The following is an 18413-nucleotide window of genomic DNA, read 5'->3' as shown; positions in this document are numbered from 1 at the left end:
CCTGTGGAGGACGCACCTGGACTCTTAAAGCGACAGAACGTCATTTCTGTGCCGCAGAGGAGCCGATGACGTCATCTTTCTCCGCTACCGGCAGAGAAAGACGTCAGAGTTTGAGTTTTAAGAGCAGGAAGCCGAAATATATTACAGGGAAAATGTAATTTTACAAGGAATCATAATAAGTCCGAATTTCATTAAAATATAAGAATAATGTTAGTTTTACAACAAGAAGTTAAAATATTACAAGAATAAAGTCCTAGTGTAATGGGAAAATCCTCATATATTACAAAATAAAGCAAGAATTGAGTCAAAGATAAAATCACAGGAATAAGTCATAATATTACAAGAAAAAGGTTAGGTTGTGATGAAAGTAATTTTCTGAGAATTTGTAATATTGCTTAAAATTACATTGTAAAACACTGTATTCAGTAATGAATGCTTTTTTGATTTTTGATTTCTTTTTTGGTGGCGGGGGGGTGTGCGTCCCTCGATATGACCCAAATAGTCCATTGTAATTCAACACAAGTCCTGTATAATAATTCAAATTAAGATGTAATTTTAACAACATTAATTATTAACTCTATGAAGTGTCCTTAAACTGAGTGTAGAAAAATGAAAGTCCACATTTCCACCAGACTCAATCCGAAGACCGATCTGTAGCTGTGACTGACAAACGTCTGAACTGACATCACTCTCTAGGGGAAGCGCCGGTCCTTTGGTGTTTCCAGGAGAACTCTGAACCGTTTGAACCGACTCTGGTTTACGCTGAAGGAGTTTGGGGAAACTGTCAAATCTGTTGAAACCCATAAAGGATTGACAAACTACCATCGAAGACACGGCTCGGTCGTCAGGGGCAGCCTGGTTCCCTGTCCAGACCGCTGGTGGACCATCCCTCTCATGCTCGTATATGTATTTCTATCTCCTGTTTTAAACGTCATGGTCACTTTACAAAGTCTCCTTAATGATGACAAGTCACATTATTTCCTTTTGGACACATCTCTGTAGACTTGTGCTACGCAACTGATTTTTAAAAAAAAGTAAAGCCAAAGATATTAAATCATTGCACATTTGCAGCCCTCTGCATGAACATGAACGTTTCAAACAAAACAATCATCATATTGTGTCTTCATCACAATCTGCCATCTGTTGTGTGAGGCTTTGGTAGCTCGTCCCGAGGTGACGCTCAGCAGTCCTCTTACTCCCACGTTTTGATGCTCATAGACTCTTAGAGCCTCTCGACTGGAGGGACGTGGCTGTGGATGAACCTTCTGTGTGAACCTGTATTCATAGTCGTTGTTGATTTGTTTCTATTATCTACTAATGGAGCGTTGAGTTGGAGGTTGTGTTGTAATGAGACGATGCTCATTCGTGGAGTTTTGGGTGGTTCCTCCATCGACCAGTACCTGGTTGGTTGATCTCCTGCTCCAGGGTTGTTCTGCTCTGTGTTATCCAGTCGGGATGAGCGCCTTTCTTTTCCATGTCAACCATTTCCGTTTGGTGCCTTGAGCTCCATGTGAGAGCTGGACTTCTTCTTCCTAATAGAAATAAAACTTTTCTTCGTTTGGCTTGGATACTTGAAATACGTTTAACGATAATACCTCCATCTCAATCCGGGTTGTCGTGCTTGACCTTTACTGTTAATTGAGCATGTATACTGATTCAATTATTGATCCCACATAGATGCTAATTTACATATCTTTTGAATTCTCATTAGTGAAAGTGAATCATGTCAGAAGGTGATTTATTGATTATAGGAGAGGTAGAAAAAAATAACAGCCAATAACTACAAATCCATTTTTGTTCCTTTTTGCTCCACAGTCTCAGATGACGGTTATGACACGATGGAGCAAATTGAGTATTGATTCTTCATTTGATTATCTGTAAAACCAAACATACGTTTGTCACATGGATCCAGAAACATATGACAATTTTTTAAAAAAAACAACTCACACACACACACACAAAAAAATACAAAAATAAGGCCTAAAGTGAGGGTTGTGCCGGTATCTTTCGGCTGATGTTCCAGTGCCACCCACTGGTTGATTCCAGCTGAGAGCGCTCCTTTGAACTCAGCGGGAGCCACAGCTGTGATTTCTATGATTATTCATAAATCCCCTGCAAAGACAAATGGATTTCTAATCAGCTTAAAATCACTTGTTACATCTGTGCCCCGGGATGCACGTTTCATAAAGCGAGAGACTGAAGAGCTAACCCTTGAATGAGTGCTATCATTATGTTTCACTGCTTTAGTGGTCTGAAAGACACGAGGAGCTTACAATACAATCTCATCTCATGGTTTATTTAATAGCTGATCTGCTGCTTTTAATCACATCTCCCTGTTTGGTTGGATGGGAGTTTGCAGAGTTTCCTGCATCCAGCTGAGGTATTTACATGTGTTCCAAAAGGCCAGAATGTGAACTTAACCTTAATGTGACTTCATTAAATCAGAAGCCCATTCGCAGTGTGTGTGTGTGTGTGTGTGTGTGTGTGTCTATGTGTGTGTGAAGTTTGCATTTAAGGTGTTTTTCTCCAATTTCACAGAAACTAATCAACTTCCTCGGGTAAAACGAGCATAAATGCATTTCCCTTCGCGTTAGTAGAGCTATTGCTCTGTTGCACACAAAAAACAATTATTGAAAAGGAAAAAAAGAGTGGAGTAATTCATGTATTACCTCCTCTTTACAATCCAGAGCCAACACAATGTATTATGTCTGCAGGGCAAAGAGTGTTCGTGCTGGATAAGAAGCCTGCATTACAAAGCTTATTTCATAAGACTGAGGTTCCAAAAATGGTTACTGATTTTCCCATCACTTTTTATCTGTGTTTAAAAACGGCGGTGTGAAAATCTGAATCAAAGACGGCATATTGTTGTGCAAGCACGTCTTTGGATGCAGGCCAAAGGGGGTGTGGGGTGTTGGTGGGGGGGGGGGGGTTGGGAATAAGACATTTACATTGGACTTTAGAACAGAAAGTTCACAATGAAGAAAATATTCTCTAGTGTACAGGAAAAGAGGGGGAGTCGGAGGGAGGAAACTGCTTTTAAAGCAGGCGACGCCTACACTAAGGGACCAGGCCTGACAAGCAGACAAAAAGAGAGAAGAAAACCCCCTTAAACATTTAGTTTTACTTCACTCTTCTATCGTTTTGCACTTGTAGGTTTGGGGAACTGACATCTTTGATCAAGATTATTTCTCACGATGAAATGGCAACTGCTTTGAAGATTTTATATCGGGCTGTAAATCTGCTCACAGAGTGAATAACGCTGCACCTTAACCTCTGAGAAAGAGATCAAAAGAGAGGAAGACTTCTGGCTCCAATATATATTGTTTCGTCTCAACTTTGGAGAGGTAGGTGAATCCCATCCCATGGGGCGTGAAGGGGGGGGGGGGGTTTGCTGTGGATAAAACTTCAAGACAAACAATAAATGGGAAATCCAGGATACATTCAACACAAGCAAGGCAAGGCAGGGTTGCGTTCTTGCACTGTTGTCAAATATTTTTTCCTGTCGGTGTGTTTGTGTGGTGGGAGCTGTGCTTGAGGGGTTTCATTTTAGTTTTTGGCAGACGAGTCGCTCCAACTTTGTTCCAAGTCCTGATTCTACTGCTGTCTGCCAATGCTGTTGTTGTTGTTTTGGATACTTCACAAACAAATTGAAAAAAAAAAAAAACCCTAAACAGTTAGATTGCTTTTTTTTTTTTAATAAAGGGACGTGCTTTTTTTTTTTTTTTTTTAATTGTTTTTGCTCATTTTTTGTCTCTGGAGGTGGTGTCATTATTCCTGCTGTGGTGGCACCCCCTGCTGCAGAGGAAATGGTGTGTTGTTGTTGTTGTTGTTGGGGTCATGGATAAATTCACAATCTGTGTTCTCTGTCTACATCTGCAGGTGTTATGGAACTACGGTGTTTCCGGTGCTGGAGCGTTGTCCTGCTGCTTCTCTTTAGTAAGGCTGTTTGGTCATAATAATGGCTATAATTTCTGTTTGAAAAGGCATGAATAGAAGAGAATCCTTTCTTATATTCTATACACATCTTTATGCCTACTGGTGTGGAAGGTCGGGCAATATTTTGAAATAGTTTGAGAACACAAAGAAGGATCACAGCAGCAATACCGCATTGACTTTTCCATTAATGCCCACATTTGCATTATTTGAATGTCCGTCTGCTCCCGTAAGTTTTGGATGCTGATTTGATTTGATGATCATCACGATGGGCCATTTGTGTGTTTGTGAAGTATATTCTCAGGATAAAATAAGAGCTTTATCTGCCTAAAAAAATCTACCCCTCCAAAAGTTATAGCGGGAGTGTAAAACTCATTTTCACCGGGGATCACTTCAGCATCATGGCTATCCTCAAAGGGCCAGATGGAACTTATAAATGTAACTAAATGTAACTCAATGTAATGTAAAAAAAAAAAGATGTAACTACTCCTTCAGGTTAAACAACTCTGAATTTATTATTTATTCGAGTTATAACATTCCAGATCAAACTATCCCAGTGAAAAAAGAAAAATAACATCAAGTTAGGACATTGACTATTTTCAAAACACTTTTTGTCAATATTAAAATTGGCTGAATTACTGCATTGTGGGAAATGTAGTTTTTTGGTCAAAGCACACTTTTGACCTTTTTATTTTTAGACACTGACCTTTTACGCTCTCGTGGGCCACATAAAATGATGTAGAGGGCCAAATTTGGCCCCCGGGCCCTGAGTTCGACACTTGTGGGTTAGGGGGTCATCATTGATAACATTCTGTTACGTAACATTTGGTCCAATCTTTTCCTCAGTACCATGTGGATGTCAGTGCATATCAGTGCACATCCTCAACAAGCAGCCTGTGCACGCCGTCCCCGGCTCCAACCTGGTTCTGAGGGCTCAGATCCAGCATGGACCGCTGGACGACATCGCCATGGTAACCTGGGAACGGGAGCCCGAAACGGGTGTGGCCCCTGAGACGGTGACTCTGGCCACTTGCCCCAGCAGAAGCTTTAAGTGCACCAGCACACGGACCAACGTCCACGCAAACTGGGGGCAGCAGGAGACGACACTCCAGATTAACGGCTACGGCGACGAGGACGGCGGCGTGTACGCTGTCACTTTGACGGATCACAAGGGGACCAAGACCACCGCCCACTGCATCGTCAGGATATACGGTACGGTGTGATACCAGGGAATTCATTGCATATTCTCGAGTTAACATTGTAGATTTTTTTTTTTTTTGCTGAAACAGCTCGTCTATTGCAAGAAAATATATTACGCTTTCAATTGATCCAGGTTTCATTCTGTCACGACAATAGAAATCACATTACCTTTACGGCCATTCTATCCTCTAGACTTTAATAAAAAATCTGTTATACAAAAAAAAAAAAAAAAATCTGACAATCTGTCACATCCTCTGGTATAAAAGGCTGCTGATGTATGAAGACACTTGACCTTGAATGGACTCATTGAATTTGACAGCGGGGCGTGTTCAAAGTGATGTTGATCTGTATCCATACTTTATTTCAATCAGAAGAGACTATAATAGGAACAATGGAGCTAATTGATGTTAAATTTCTTGTGAACGCAGCATTGAGGCCAACAGGAAGTGTATTTGTAGGAAGTATAGGAAAATACAGGAAGTATATCCCCAACGGATGTTGTCTGACAATTTAGGGACTTCCAGTACGAAGGGGAGCTCCTGGGGGGGTAGGAGGCGACCAGGTGTCCCACTTGTAATTGGATAAAAGGACAGTGGGGGCGTTTGAGCCTAAAATAGCGGGAAAAAAGCTAGAGCACGTGTGCAGATGTTGTCATCCTGACTGAATATCAGCTTCAAAATAATAATGGCGAAGATGGGAAAGTTCCATCTCACGGCCGTTACATCTGTTTTTGACATTAGAAACAATCATCTAAAGGTTAGCAGCCCTCCTCCCTGCAGAAAGATTACCAGTAATTTACCTGAAAGACTTGGTCTGAGGAACTGAAATGTGCTTTTTGTTCTATTGTCTGTCTGATTAAGCAATCAAATAATTGCAAAAATAAGTCTCTGTGGTAATAAAAATGATCACGCTTGATGTGTAATTGTAGATAATTATGTCATCCCTGCAAGAAAAAGGTCAGGTCGGGATCGGATCGGCTGCTGCTGGTGCCGCTAGAAAGTCTTAACAAGCCAACAGCTACGGGGCGCAGATGTGAACATAAATATTGCGGCTGTTAATTTAAAGGCAATTTAGAAATGTAGTGTTCTTGTTAAGGCTGGTGGATAACCCGAGAAGCCAGAGAATAAATAAACTCGCTCAGATGAGGGGAATGGCTTTACAGTGGAGACAGAGGAAGGGTAGGGGCTAGAGGAGACCTGATCTGGGCCTGGATGGGTTCTGGTTTAGGAGACGGGCGACTGAGGAAGAGCTGAGGTCGGGTCAAATGACTGAGGAAGAGGAGAACAGTGATTACAATGAGATGATGATGCTAATGGTGAGGGTGATGGTGATGGTGATGGTGATGATGATGATGATGATGATGATGATGATGATGATGATGATGATGATGATGATGATGATGATGATGATGCTGATGATTTTCATGCTGATGATGCTGATGCTGATGATGATAGCTGGTAGCTGCTGTACTGATTCCTCTGCACTTGATTCCCCACACAGAAGGAGTTTAGCAGAAGCAGTGACTCTTTTTTTTTTTTTTTTAATAAATAAATCTGAATTAAACGCCGTGGAGGCAGACGGATTTCTTCCTCTGCCCTGGCCTTTCTAGTGTTAACTCCAGTAATTACCAACAGCATAATGAGTGTGTTTTAATTTCACGCCAGCGTGCATTGTTTCTCTGCGATGGTGGATGTTTCATTTAATAATAAACCACTTTAAATTAAAATTTGCCTATAGGCTCTGGGTCTCTTCCCTTTTTCTTTTATGCTTTAAGATGATTCCGGTCTCGTCTTTCGTCTCATCCATCGGCTGTAATAGCGGCGACTCATCAGCTCCGCTCTTCTCTTCATCTCTCGCAGCTTCCAGGCTTTTTCCCATCATCCCATTCTCTGACATTAAACCTGCCTCTCTGCTCTCATTATTGTCATCATTATTGAAAGTGATCCAGTTGTCTCCCGACAGCGTCAAACATCTCTCATGGTTCTTTAAGCTGGAGCATTTTAAGCTTCTTTTTTTCTTTTTTTTGGGATGCAGATCACCTTCCTCCTCCTCACGCCGTTTCATTCTTCATCTGTCTGTCTCCACAGAGGCGGTGCATCACGTCTCGGTCAGCATCAACGTGACCCATTCCACGCTGATCTGCGGCGAGGCCTGGGGGACGGACCCCAATTTCAGTTGGCTCTACGAGAGAGTAGCAATAACCAACACGGTGGGAAAAGTCTCCAAAGACGGGTCCGTTCTGTACGTGACAAAGACTCCGTTCTGCGGCCACTTCACCTGCATGGTCAGCAACAAGCTGGGCTACAGCTCGGCCACCTACACCGCAGGTACCTGCTGACATCCGACTTCTCCCTGTGTTGTTTTCCAGCAGGACGCAGATTTTATTTACCTCACTGCAACCATCTCTCATCATTGTTTTCACGAATCTTGTTTTGATTTTACAGCTCACACCTTTACGGTTTCCTTTCACCCACACAGTTTCCCCTTTAGCGTTGTTTGTGGCAGGAAAGCAGCTGGATTCAGTCAAAAAAAAAACAAAAAGCACTACCGGCAAAACACCAAATGAGAGGCGCGAAAAGTTAGCGAGTGGGTGGTGAACATAATGGTACAGTCAGCGGCTAAAGAGGAAGATAGATCCCTCGGGAGATGGAGGAGACCAAAACAGATAAACACAGGGAAGGATGGATTTTCCATTTGCCAGATGGTAAAAAAAAAGTAGACTCTAAATTAATTCTTACGTTGTTTCCTGTGGATGGGAAGTAGTTGAACACGTCATCCAATCCTGGATTGGAGTATTTCCGTTCAAGCTCAGGTATTAAAGTTCAAGATGGAAGATGTTATTGTGCACCAAACTAAAAAACCTCGGAGTCAAGCATCACAATCTATTTATTTAGACCAGTTTGAAAATTACAAATGTACCACTCACCTCAAGACATTAGTAACATGACACAATTATATAAACTGCTCCAATACAAAACTGCGAAAGGTTACCTCATATTATGACTGCATGTGTCAAACTCAAGGCCCCGGGGCCAAATGTGGCCCGCCACATCATTTTATGTGGCACAGAAGAGCTTAAAAGGTCAGGGTGTCAAAAAATAGGTCAAAAGAGGGTTTTGACCAGAAACTACATTTCCCACAATGCAGTAATTCAGCCCAAATTAACTCTGACAAAAACGTTTTGAACAAAGTCAATGTCATAACGTATGGTTGATGTTATTTTTCTTCATTCACTTGGATAGTTTAGTCCTTCATTGATGGATTTCTGTGGGTTTAATAACCTGACAAATTAACGAAATGAACAAGTAAACGTATTTTTCGATGTAACTGTAACGTTTGTAACTTGAATAAGTAATAAATTCAGAGTTATTTAACATTAAGGAAAAATTACATTTATTTTATGTTACATTTAGTTACATTTATTAGTTACATCTGGCCCTTTGAGGACAGAAATTATGCTGATGTGGCCCTCGTGAAAATGAGTTTGACACCCCTGCTATATACGGTACCACTAGTGGTGCTTCAGGTATAAGGGATGTATCAGTAACTGCATAACGACACCACTGCTCTGATAGACCCAACACATGCAGCTCGCGTCTGCTGAGATGAACCGGTCAGGGTTATTTCAGGATTCCACTGTTATCGCTCGCAGCTTCTAGCCCAGCACGGAAATATTGCAGGGGACCTCTCCGGCTTTATTGTGCAGCCGTGTCACATGACCTGTGTTTTTCTTCCTCCCCTCTTTGGGCGTATTTTTCCTGGCTGACAGCACCTTGTGAGGCAGAGGGCAGAGGGACAACAGCTGCTGTGGTGTGTCTGGTCCTCCTTCTGCTCCTGTTTGGAGGAGCGCTGGCGTTTCTTCTGTGGAGGTACCGTAATGCAAACACACACACACACACACACACACACACACACACACACACACACACACACACACACACACACACACACAGCAGTGGGCACACAGAAACATTGCATTTCAGGCTATGCTCTGGTGAACAAGAAAAAAAACAACTGCTTTTTATTTTAAAAAAATGACCAAAAAACAAAGGGTACAAATGGAAAGAAAGCTAAATTCTACACAATTAATCTCACATTAAAAGTGACATACATTTGGCGTGAGAGGCCGGGGCGTGTACTGACTGACAAAACACGGTTCAGTATACAGCGTATCGGCGGATATTTCATCTAAATGGGACACTTCCTTTTCAGGAGGCACAGGCAGAGCAACCGAGGACAGAGGCTGCAGGACCATTTGGATGACGCCATCTAAAGCGAAGGAGTGCACACACACACACACACACACACACACATTGCACGTCTGTTACACACACCTTTCAGAGAGGAGGATAAAGATGGACTGTCCTGTGAGCGGTATGAACTTACACTACAGAGGAACGAAGAGCAGACATGTTGCTGGCAAATGAAACTGATTAACACCAAGTCTTTACCCCCACCGAGCCTTTATTGCACTGCAGTCGACACTGTATATTCAACCAATCAACTTTTATATGTTTATTTGTATATTCAGTAAAGCTATAATTTTGTATTAGGTATGTATTGTCTTCATAATAAAACAGCTTTTAAAGATTTTGAAATGTGACAAAATGATTTCGAACACATGTTTAAAAATGAGTTTTCATAATAAATCAGTCGTAACATTTCGGCCGTGACCTTTAACCTCCTGCAGAGTTATTTGCTCATGCTAAATAAAGCGACTCGGAAAATGCATTAAGAAAAAAAAAAATCCAGAATGCCAGAGGCCAAATGCAGGACAAATCATACTGGGCGTGGGAGGAAAAGCAAATTGAATATCTGTTCTGAAAGTTTAGGTGCGCCTCTGGGAGTTTTAGTCAAAGATCATTTCGGCTTCAAAATAAAAGGATGCTTCGTCTGCAACTACAAAAGTTCTCAATACTTCCAGACCTTAAAACCGATACAAGATGCGGCTTAGCGCTCCCTGAGGCTTTGTCCCAAGGTGGGATAGACAATAATAAAATATTATGAGAAATGGAATGAGAACTGTGGGCTGATATGGGTGGAATACAAATCGTTCTGCTAAAGTCACACTTTTTCTAATGCAAAAAAAAATCTCTCTCGGCTTTGTGTGGCCAGACTGCAAATGGAGACGATACATAAAACACACAACAACCTTTGCGCATTATCCCTCTGAAGAGCATGTTTCACAGCACAAAGAAGGAGGGCAGACCTTTTCTCTAATGGCTCCCTCGCTCAGATTTGTGCCAAAAAAATCCTTCTTGTCACAAGCCCATTAACACCGGTCCAAATGTATTGTTAGCTTGCTCCATGCTCCGATATGTATTCATGTGCCTCCCATCAGACCCGCCAAGAGGAGGGAGGTGCGGGAGAGGCGCATCCATCATGTGGAGCTAAACCTGCGAGCGACGGAGGCTTCTGCTGAATCTGGTGCATGGTGGAGCCCCCACCCCCGATGTGTCCTCTGCACATCCATGCGTAGGTAATGGGTCTGAAGATGCAAGTGCATCTCTATACGCATAGCAGGCCATCGAGGTTATATGCAAATGATAGCAAAACAAAAAAAAGTACCTTCATAGAGGACGATCTGAATTATATTACCTGGAGTGATTTGTCAGGAGCTGAAATAATAGCGTGTGCCCCCCCCACCCCGCAACCCCCACCCGCCGTTTGTGTCGTTTAGTTTTTTATCAAATGTTAAAATCTCTGAGCTAATGCTAATTAATGCTCAGTGCTACACAGTATAAAGGTCACGCTCAGTCCATTGTACAGCCAAAATGTTTGTTTGGGGGCGCAGCAGCTCTCCCTCATAAATCCAGGCACACGTCAGGCTGCAGAGAAATATTCCTCGCATGCGAGACTAAATCTGAGGAAGGTGAGGGAGGTGGGTGGATATAAATGAACGTGCAGATCCATGTATCACTATTGTGTATGCTTTGTGAGACAAGCCAATGTGGAGCATCTGGTGTCCCTATTAAAGAGCAGGAAAAACATTACATCATTGACTTTATGCCAGGTATTTGTCGGTTAATGGTGCGAGTCGTATTCTGCTGTTTTAAGATAGCAATGTGCCAACAATATGCCGGGACACAAATCATTTTTTACCCAACATTCCCATCAGCTTTTTACCAAAATATTTCCTGCAACTTTGCAAAGTCGATGCAAATGACACACAATCTGACTAAAAAACAAGGCTTGATGATGCTGCGTCGCTAAAGCCTTCATCCATACATCAGTAGGGTGATGTAGGACAAGCTTATTGTAGCTGGATGTGGATACTGGACACCTTGTGACAACAACAACAACAACAACAAATGCAAAGCTGTGTATTTGTGTAAACTGTGTTCATGTCATGGTTGTTGTTGGAAGATTGTAACGATGCTGGTGTAGTTTTCGCTTCCCCTGGCTTGTTGCTCCTGTCAAGATGAGAAGGAAATGGGGTCGTTCCACAACAAGCTACAAAGCAAAGAGGCACGAACAATGGAGTACACAAGCATTAATAGCATCTCTGCACCTGGAGTGGGCTGTCATGCTCGCCTTTCCCATGAGATTTTATGTTTCGGGATGTTTGTCGGATCTGATCTCTGTCTGGGTCGGTTCTGCTTGTAGTTTCTTTCGCCAGATTCCCAGATAGGATTCGGTCCAGATGTGGAGGTGGAACGGGTCTGAAGTGATAATGGTTAACTCCTTTTTAAGGTGCAAAAAAGCAACACCAAAGGGTATAGGTATTCATCTTTCAATGTGAATAAAATCACCCAACAATGATGGATGATGTTCACATAGGGAAAGCCTTGGGTAAACACACGCACACACACACACACACACACACACACACACACACACACACACACACACACACACACACACATACACAATGTGGGCGCTGAGGTTTCTGCCACGAGTGAGTCAGATTCCAGCGCCTCAGTTTCAGAGGACCGTAATGCTAACAAGCGTTAACATTACAAGCATGTTCCTGCTGGCTAACACGCTAACATTAACATGTGATTCTGATCATGTTCCCCATCTTGGTTTAACATGATAGCATGCTAAAATTTTCATCTTGGTAGGAGACACAAATGAAATCTGCCGCTGCCATCAGAGTGAGTTGTAATCAGATTACTTGATACACTGACATGCAGTCACATCTACTTGTACAATAACAGAAGAAAGATGATGTGGGATAAGTCTGTCATATATCATGTGGTCCACAGAAACAAATACCCACTGATCTCTGACATCTCAATATGATGTTATCACCATGCACTGCTTTCAGAAGTAAACACACTCATGCACACACACACACACACACGCACACGCACACACAAACTCAATCCAAGGTTTAGATTATTGTTTGTGGGCTGCATTGTCCTCTGGAGCACTGATCCATGAGAAACATCAGCGGCCAGTCTTCCCACTGTTGACCCCCAATGATTCAATGTCTGTGTGCATTCCAGCCACGCTACTGTACTCTTATCACAGCTGGATTTCCTTTCCAGAACTGTATGTGTTCATGTTGGATGAGGACAAGTGAACAGCTAACAAAAGGAGAATGGGCGTTCTGGAATCGGGAGTTTGAACTCACCGGTACTTTGTAGTCAGGGGCCTCGGATGCAGCCACAGCCTCAATATGTTCCGAACTTCTTGGCGACTTAATAAATATTGCTTTTTTGACACCTGGAGAAACTTTCTTATTTGCTTTTGTTTACCAATGGAGAGATCTGAAGATTGATCTCAGTCCCGTTTGCACGATAAAGAAAGAACGAGCAAGCGACAATTAGCTGAGCGTAGCTACCGTAAATTGCGGGAGAGGGGTGCTAACTTTCTTTAAAATGACAACTTTATTTTCTTTTTGTCTAATGTGTACCGTGTCCAGTAAGAAGCCTTTGAGATGCTGCAAAAAGATGCTACAAAAAAAAAAAAAAAAAAAGCAGCCATCTATTTCCATACTTTGTGCTCAGATAATCTACAGTTAACCAGCTGCTAAATCAGTTCCTAGGCTTGTATGGCTCATATATATTTATTATGTTGGTAATGTTCTTACGTACATAATTTCTCTTAAATATTAATAGAATCAATCTCTAACATTGTATATGTCACATTAATAATTTAAATACAAAGGTTTTGTTATAAGAGTGCTGCAAGTGTAGAAACATGAGCATAGCTCTCAGGGTTTTTTTTGTTTTTTTCTGGTAATACTGATATCTTTTCCTTTCTCAGCAAGAAAACCAGTCAGTGCATTCCAGAAAATGCTCCACAAATTATTGTTTGTAAAAATAGTTCTATGAAGTTTAATCAAAATGCACTACAATGTCTTGGTCACTTAATCATTTTCCAGAAACCTTTACCACGAGCAAATATTTACTCAGCAGATAGTCAATCACAAACTATGCTTACACACACAAAGATTTTGGTGTTATTAATTCCTTATTTGCTGCTGACTGTGCTCAGCAGACGCCAAGACTTGTGCTGGAATGGCCTTCTGGAGCAGGTGGATCCACTTTTGCAGGCTGGCATCAGCAATAACTCCCAATTGCTATCCAGTCATTTCTCATCTGTGGGACGGAAGAGATTGTGGTGTGTAGCCGGCGAATCGGTCTGTTTTCCCTGCGTCACCATCCGCCAGAGCGACGACAGAGGTTAGAGGAGGAATAAAAACATCACACTCCAGATAGATCGCTGAAATATAGACGAAAGCATCCTGAGATGTAAAAGGACAAAGTGCATGTTTTGGGATTGTGCTGTCAGGGATGTTCTCCACTGTGAGCATCCACCTCTGACCGCCTGGGACTTTCACGCTTCCTGTTCAGCTCTGCTTTTACCTGACCTTTAACTTCATATCCCAAAAACACAGATACACCCGTCGCATCCTGTTTTACATATGACACTGCTGCACCTCAGTCCTTCCCTAATTAGACTAGTATCTCTGTGGGTAAACTGCTCCCCCTGCTGGTAGAAGATGAAACTGCAGATGATGATTTAATACAGGGGATCATTTGTTGCAGAAACCAGACCAACAGAATCCTTTGAAAGATAGCAGTTATAATTTATTGTAAACACAGTCGTCCTTAAAAATAATATGTGTCACGTGATCTTAAAGAAGTTTGTATATTTTCCATTACAGATGGATAAATTGTAATTATATACTATTTGTGATTTCTTTTAAGCTGAAAAGTGAAATTAACTTGGGTTATAAATGCAGTGTACTGAAAGGAATCCTTTAGAATGTAAAGCAGAATATGTTGAAGGTCTTATTAAAAGTAAATACTAACCATCAGAACAAAATAATAAAAGTGAAGCCCAACCTTTTTCCTCAGAAATTGAAAATATGAAAAAAGATTTTTTTTTCAGATGCCGCGTAAAAATAATAATGAAAGAAAAAAAACAGCAAGAGACTATCCTAAAAAATTCTGCTGATAATCATTCAATCAAGGACGCCAGCAGCAGCGATGACAGCCAGAAGCATCAGAGAAATAGAAAACAGCCAGGAAATGAGGGCAGAGAAGAGATGTTTCTAGGCAAAAGAGCCTTCATTGAGAAGAAAGATAGCAACATTCACCTGATCAGCTAGAAAAGAGAAAGTTATTATCTGACATTTTTTGCTCATATCATTCAGGAACTCAATATAAAACTGACTGATTCAGAGCTGAATTAAATCTGACATTATTTCCGTCGGTATTTATGTTAATTGCAACCATTTATGAAGCTGCTCTGGTGATTATGAAGTGCTGACTGCCCCAATTGCTGATGCCACAATAGTTGTTTATGCAAAATCTTTAATGCCAAAGGAAAAAAAAAAGATCTTCCAGGAAATGAAATACCTGTAGAAATAAAGACTTCTTACTTTAAGTGTTAGCCTCTGGAATTATTCACTAACAACCTGAAAATGTGTCACAAAGTGGTTTTGACACACAAACACTCACCAACATCTCAAAATATAACACAAATTATACACAAAGGTCCTGTACCTAATGTAATCCATTTCTGATGCTGTTGAAGAGTTTGCTTCTTTAAAGCGTCCTACAACATGACTGGGAACCTTTCAAGGGGAGGGTCGCAGAGGATTTATAGCGACGGGGGGGGGGGGGTCATCCACTACCACAGCGGTCCCCAGCTGGTTTTGCGCCACGGATCGGTTTCATCCAGGGCTTTGAACCGGTTCATGGAACGAAAACCAGAAACAGAATGGGAACAGAAAATAATTGTAAATTGGTTAATACCGGGTATTTTTGTGCTCGTCAAAAATATCTGACCTCTTGTTCCCCTTCCTGTCACATGCAAAAACTTTGTAGCAACATCAGATGCCGCAACTTCTCTGTCTCCCTCTGATTCTCCATCCTCTGTTCCGTAACAGTTCTGTTTACTGTAGGGACGAGATCTACAGTATGTCAACTAATTGCTTTAATTGCCAAAATTAATTGCCTGAAGCTACCCACCTATTTATATTTACATAGAACGTTATTAACGAGTTCGAGAGCTGATTTTTTTTTTTTTTGTTCTAACCGGTTCAGGAACATCAATTCTTGGGTGGAACGTAAAACCGGAAAAGTTATAATCAGTGACGTGCGGTCAGGGGAGGCAGGTGAGGCACGGCGGTCACCTGCCATCATAAAAAAAAAAAAAGGAAAATAAAATTTAAAAAAAACAACAACTTATATTTATCCAGTGATGTGTATCATAAAGTTATTTTCCGTATAACGTCACCAATTTTAGGTTATTTTTACTATTAAAATGTTCAAACACTCTTTGTTAACAACCGCATGTGTGTAACGTCTTTCTTGAGTTGAACGAGCCAATAGGCACGAAGTGAAGCACGCAGTTCTACTACCTCATGGTAGGGGGCGCTGGTGATCCCAATCATTGATCGAGGATTCTTCTTCCTCGGCCGTAGAAGAAGTATCAGTAAACTACAATCTAGTTAAGTGCAGCCATTCATTTGGTTTCCGCTCGCCTTTCCTTATAATAAAAGCGGAGGATTACATATCTCAACTCACAATCTTTTCGATGCTTTTGTTCAGAAGGAGCTGCGCATGGACTTCATTTATAAGTAAACATAACATATAAAAAACGTATAGTTTTTTAATCAAATATGCTTATTTGTGTGTTACAGTTTGTAAGTGTAAATAATTCCGCTATGAGACTTTAAAAAGAACCCACTCGCCGCTGCTTATTAAATGGTGAATAAGCTACACTGTAGGTTAGTATGTAGGTTAGTATGTTGATTATGATAAAGTCAGTGACTTCATCGTAATCAGATGTCATTAGTTATAATACTGTTTCTGTTCAGAATGAACCGATTGCCAAAAAAAATTCTGGTTCAAAGTCCTGGTTTCATTTAAGACAATATTTTCACGGACAGGCCTGCGTTTGCTCGATAATCATCAATGACGCCAGGACGGGTGTAATCCAATAATAAATCATCCGCAGTGGGTTTTATGTAAAATGTATATCAACAGACAATAAACAACTTTTTTTTTTTCATAAATTGTTTTATCAACATCTGTGTACTCGAAATAATTATAAGAAATAATTATAATAAAAAAACTTGATTCAAGTGACTGCACTGATGAGGTCTGTTTTGAAATATACACTAGCGACTTACAAATTGTGCATTCAACGTAGGACAAATACTGATTTTTCCAAAATAAGGGTGAACAAGTCAATCAAACAATAATAATAATAATAATAATGAGAATTAGTGGTTGGGGACCGCTGATCTAGGGTCAATTGCAGACAATAACACCGGAAGTGTGTTCCGTACGTCGGGTCTAGCCCGTAGTTTGGTTTTGTTTGCGATCACTGTAGAAAATCCCGCTTCACAAAGACAGGAGGTTGGAAATGGAAGCGGAAGGCGATCTCTGGTTATTCTGCTTCGACTTTAATCCAGAACACTGGTGCAGTTAATTTAGGGGGTAAAGGCTGGTGACCTGTCACGTGACTGGCACCTGCAGGAGCGACGCAGACGCGTTCGTTCGTCTGTGCGTCACTGCGCGCAGACGTCACTTTTCAAAATAAAACATCTTTAGACTGACAGTCAATAAAAAAAATGTTAAAAAAAAACAACGAAAAATTCAAATGTTCTATGCCGTTAAGTTGGGGCACCGCTGCTATCAGATCATCGCCAGGTTGTAGAGGGAGGAAGAGGAAGAGGAAGAGGAAGTAACCCAGACGATGACGTCATCACGCTTGTTTTCCCACTTGCCCTTTTCCATGTTATGTCTAGTAATTGGGGCAATCAGTGATTAATTCATTATTGAGGACCGTGCTTGTCGTTATCATGATGCTGCTCATCACATCTTCAAGCAGCTTCTTGACAGCGTGCAGCTTCAGCTGGAGTCTAACTGAATCAGATGGTTGTGATTGTGTGACCACTATCTATTGGACGGAACAATCTGATGCTGCGTCTCTAATTGGCGGGAAGTTCCTCTGATTATAGATAGCAAAATGCATTTTTGCGTGCTGAGTGATTGAATGTTGATTTAGCTTTTCAATAGAGGGTTTGGTCCTGATGCTGCCACGTCATCACAAATCAGAAACTGCAACAGCTGCGTTTAGGCCCGTGGGGAGGGGGGGGGTCTGTTTCACTAAACAGCTCTGTCTTATTTAAATGATGTACAGAAATTAAGACCATCATTTTGTCTGCTGGATGTGGCTGGGTGCGGGGGGTGGGGGTGGGGTTGTTTATGACAGGATGCGAACATAATCAGCATTGAGTCCCTTCCTGCAGAGCATCTGGTTTCTCGCACAGCATCAAGGTCTCTGTGATTTTTAATGATGCGACTATTTTGACGCTCACAAACGATCGTTTTCTGCTGGTTAAGACCCCCCCCCCCAGAAAAAAACACAAAAAAAAACCAAGCCTAAAAGAGCTTCAATGGAGATGAGCATGAAGCCTTTTTACAAAGGATTTGCTCCCAGCGTCCACTACCTGAGGTCATTTGTAGGCAGCTGGGTGTGTGAGGGAATATATAATAATGAACATAGTGGGTTTACAAAACGTGTTAAAGCATTAATAAGTACAGCAGAGATCCTTCCTCTGAGTGTGAAGTTCAGAACCAGCGTGGCATGAGGTGTATTCGTCCATTTTAATGGGAAACCCACTGCGAAATGAGGGAAGGGATGTTTTTACAGCCTTCATGATAACACATGAGAGACGCTGCTTTCTCAAGCTGCACATATTAAAATTTATTTAAACTTTACCCTTATTCTAGCTTTCTCTCAAGGCCAGTGTAGGAAATAGAAGTTATAAGATATAATTTATAAGTCATGATTCATTGAATCCAAAT

General features: G+C 41.4%; 1 protein-coding gene across 2 annotated transcripts; it reads left to right on the top strand.

Moving 5' to 3' along the window:
* Positions 1 to 2998: 2998 nt before the first annotated feature.
* On the top strand, positions 2999 to 9724 carry LOC137601618 (uncharacterized). Of its 2 annotated transcripts, none has more exons than XM_068323895.1 (6): positions 2999 to 3344; positions 3880 to 3936; positions 4780 to 5145; positions 7221 to 7460; positions 8903 to 9002; positions 9346 to 9724. In XM_068323895.1, exons 2-6 carry the CDS (start codon positions 3885 to 3887, stop codon positions 9404 to 9406), a joined length of 819 nt encoding a protein of 272 aa, XP_068179996.1. In that variant the 5' UTR covers positions 2999 to 3344; positions 3880 to 3884; the 3' UTR covers positions 9407 to 9724. The 2 variants fall into 2 exon arrangements, with proteins under 2 accessions (XP_068179996.1, XP_068179995.1); XM_068323894.1 differs by lacking the exon at positions 2999 to 3344 and adding an exon at positions 3400 to 3455.
* The last annotated feature ends 8689 nt before the right edge of the window (positions 9725 to 18413 follow it).

This window comes from Antennarius striatus, chromosome 9 (genome assembly GCF_040054535.1).
Source record: "Antennarius striatus isolate MH-2024 chromosome 9, ASM4005453v1, whole genome shotgun sequence".
NCBI classification, from domain to species: Eukaryota; Metazoa; Chordata; class Actinopteri; order Lophiiformes; family Antennariidae; genus Antennarius; species Antennarius striatus.
This window is presented reverse-complemented; position numbering and strand designations above follow the sequence as displayed.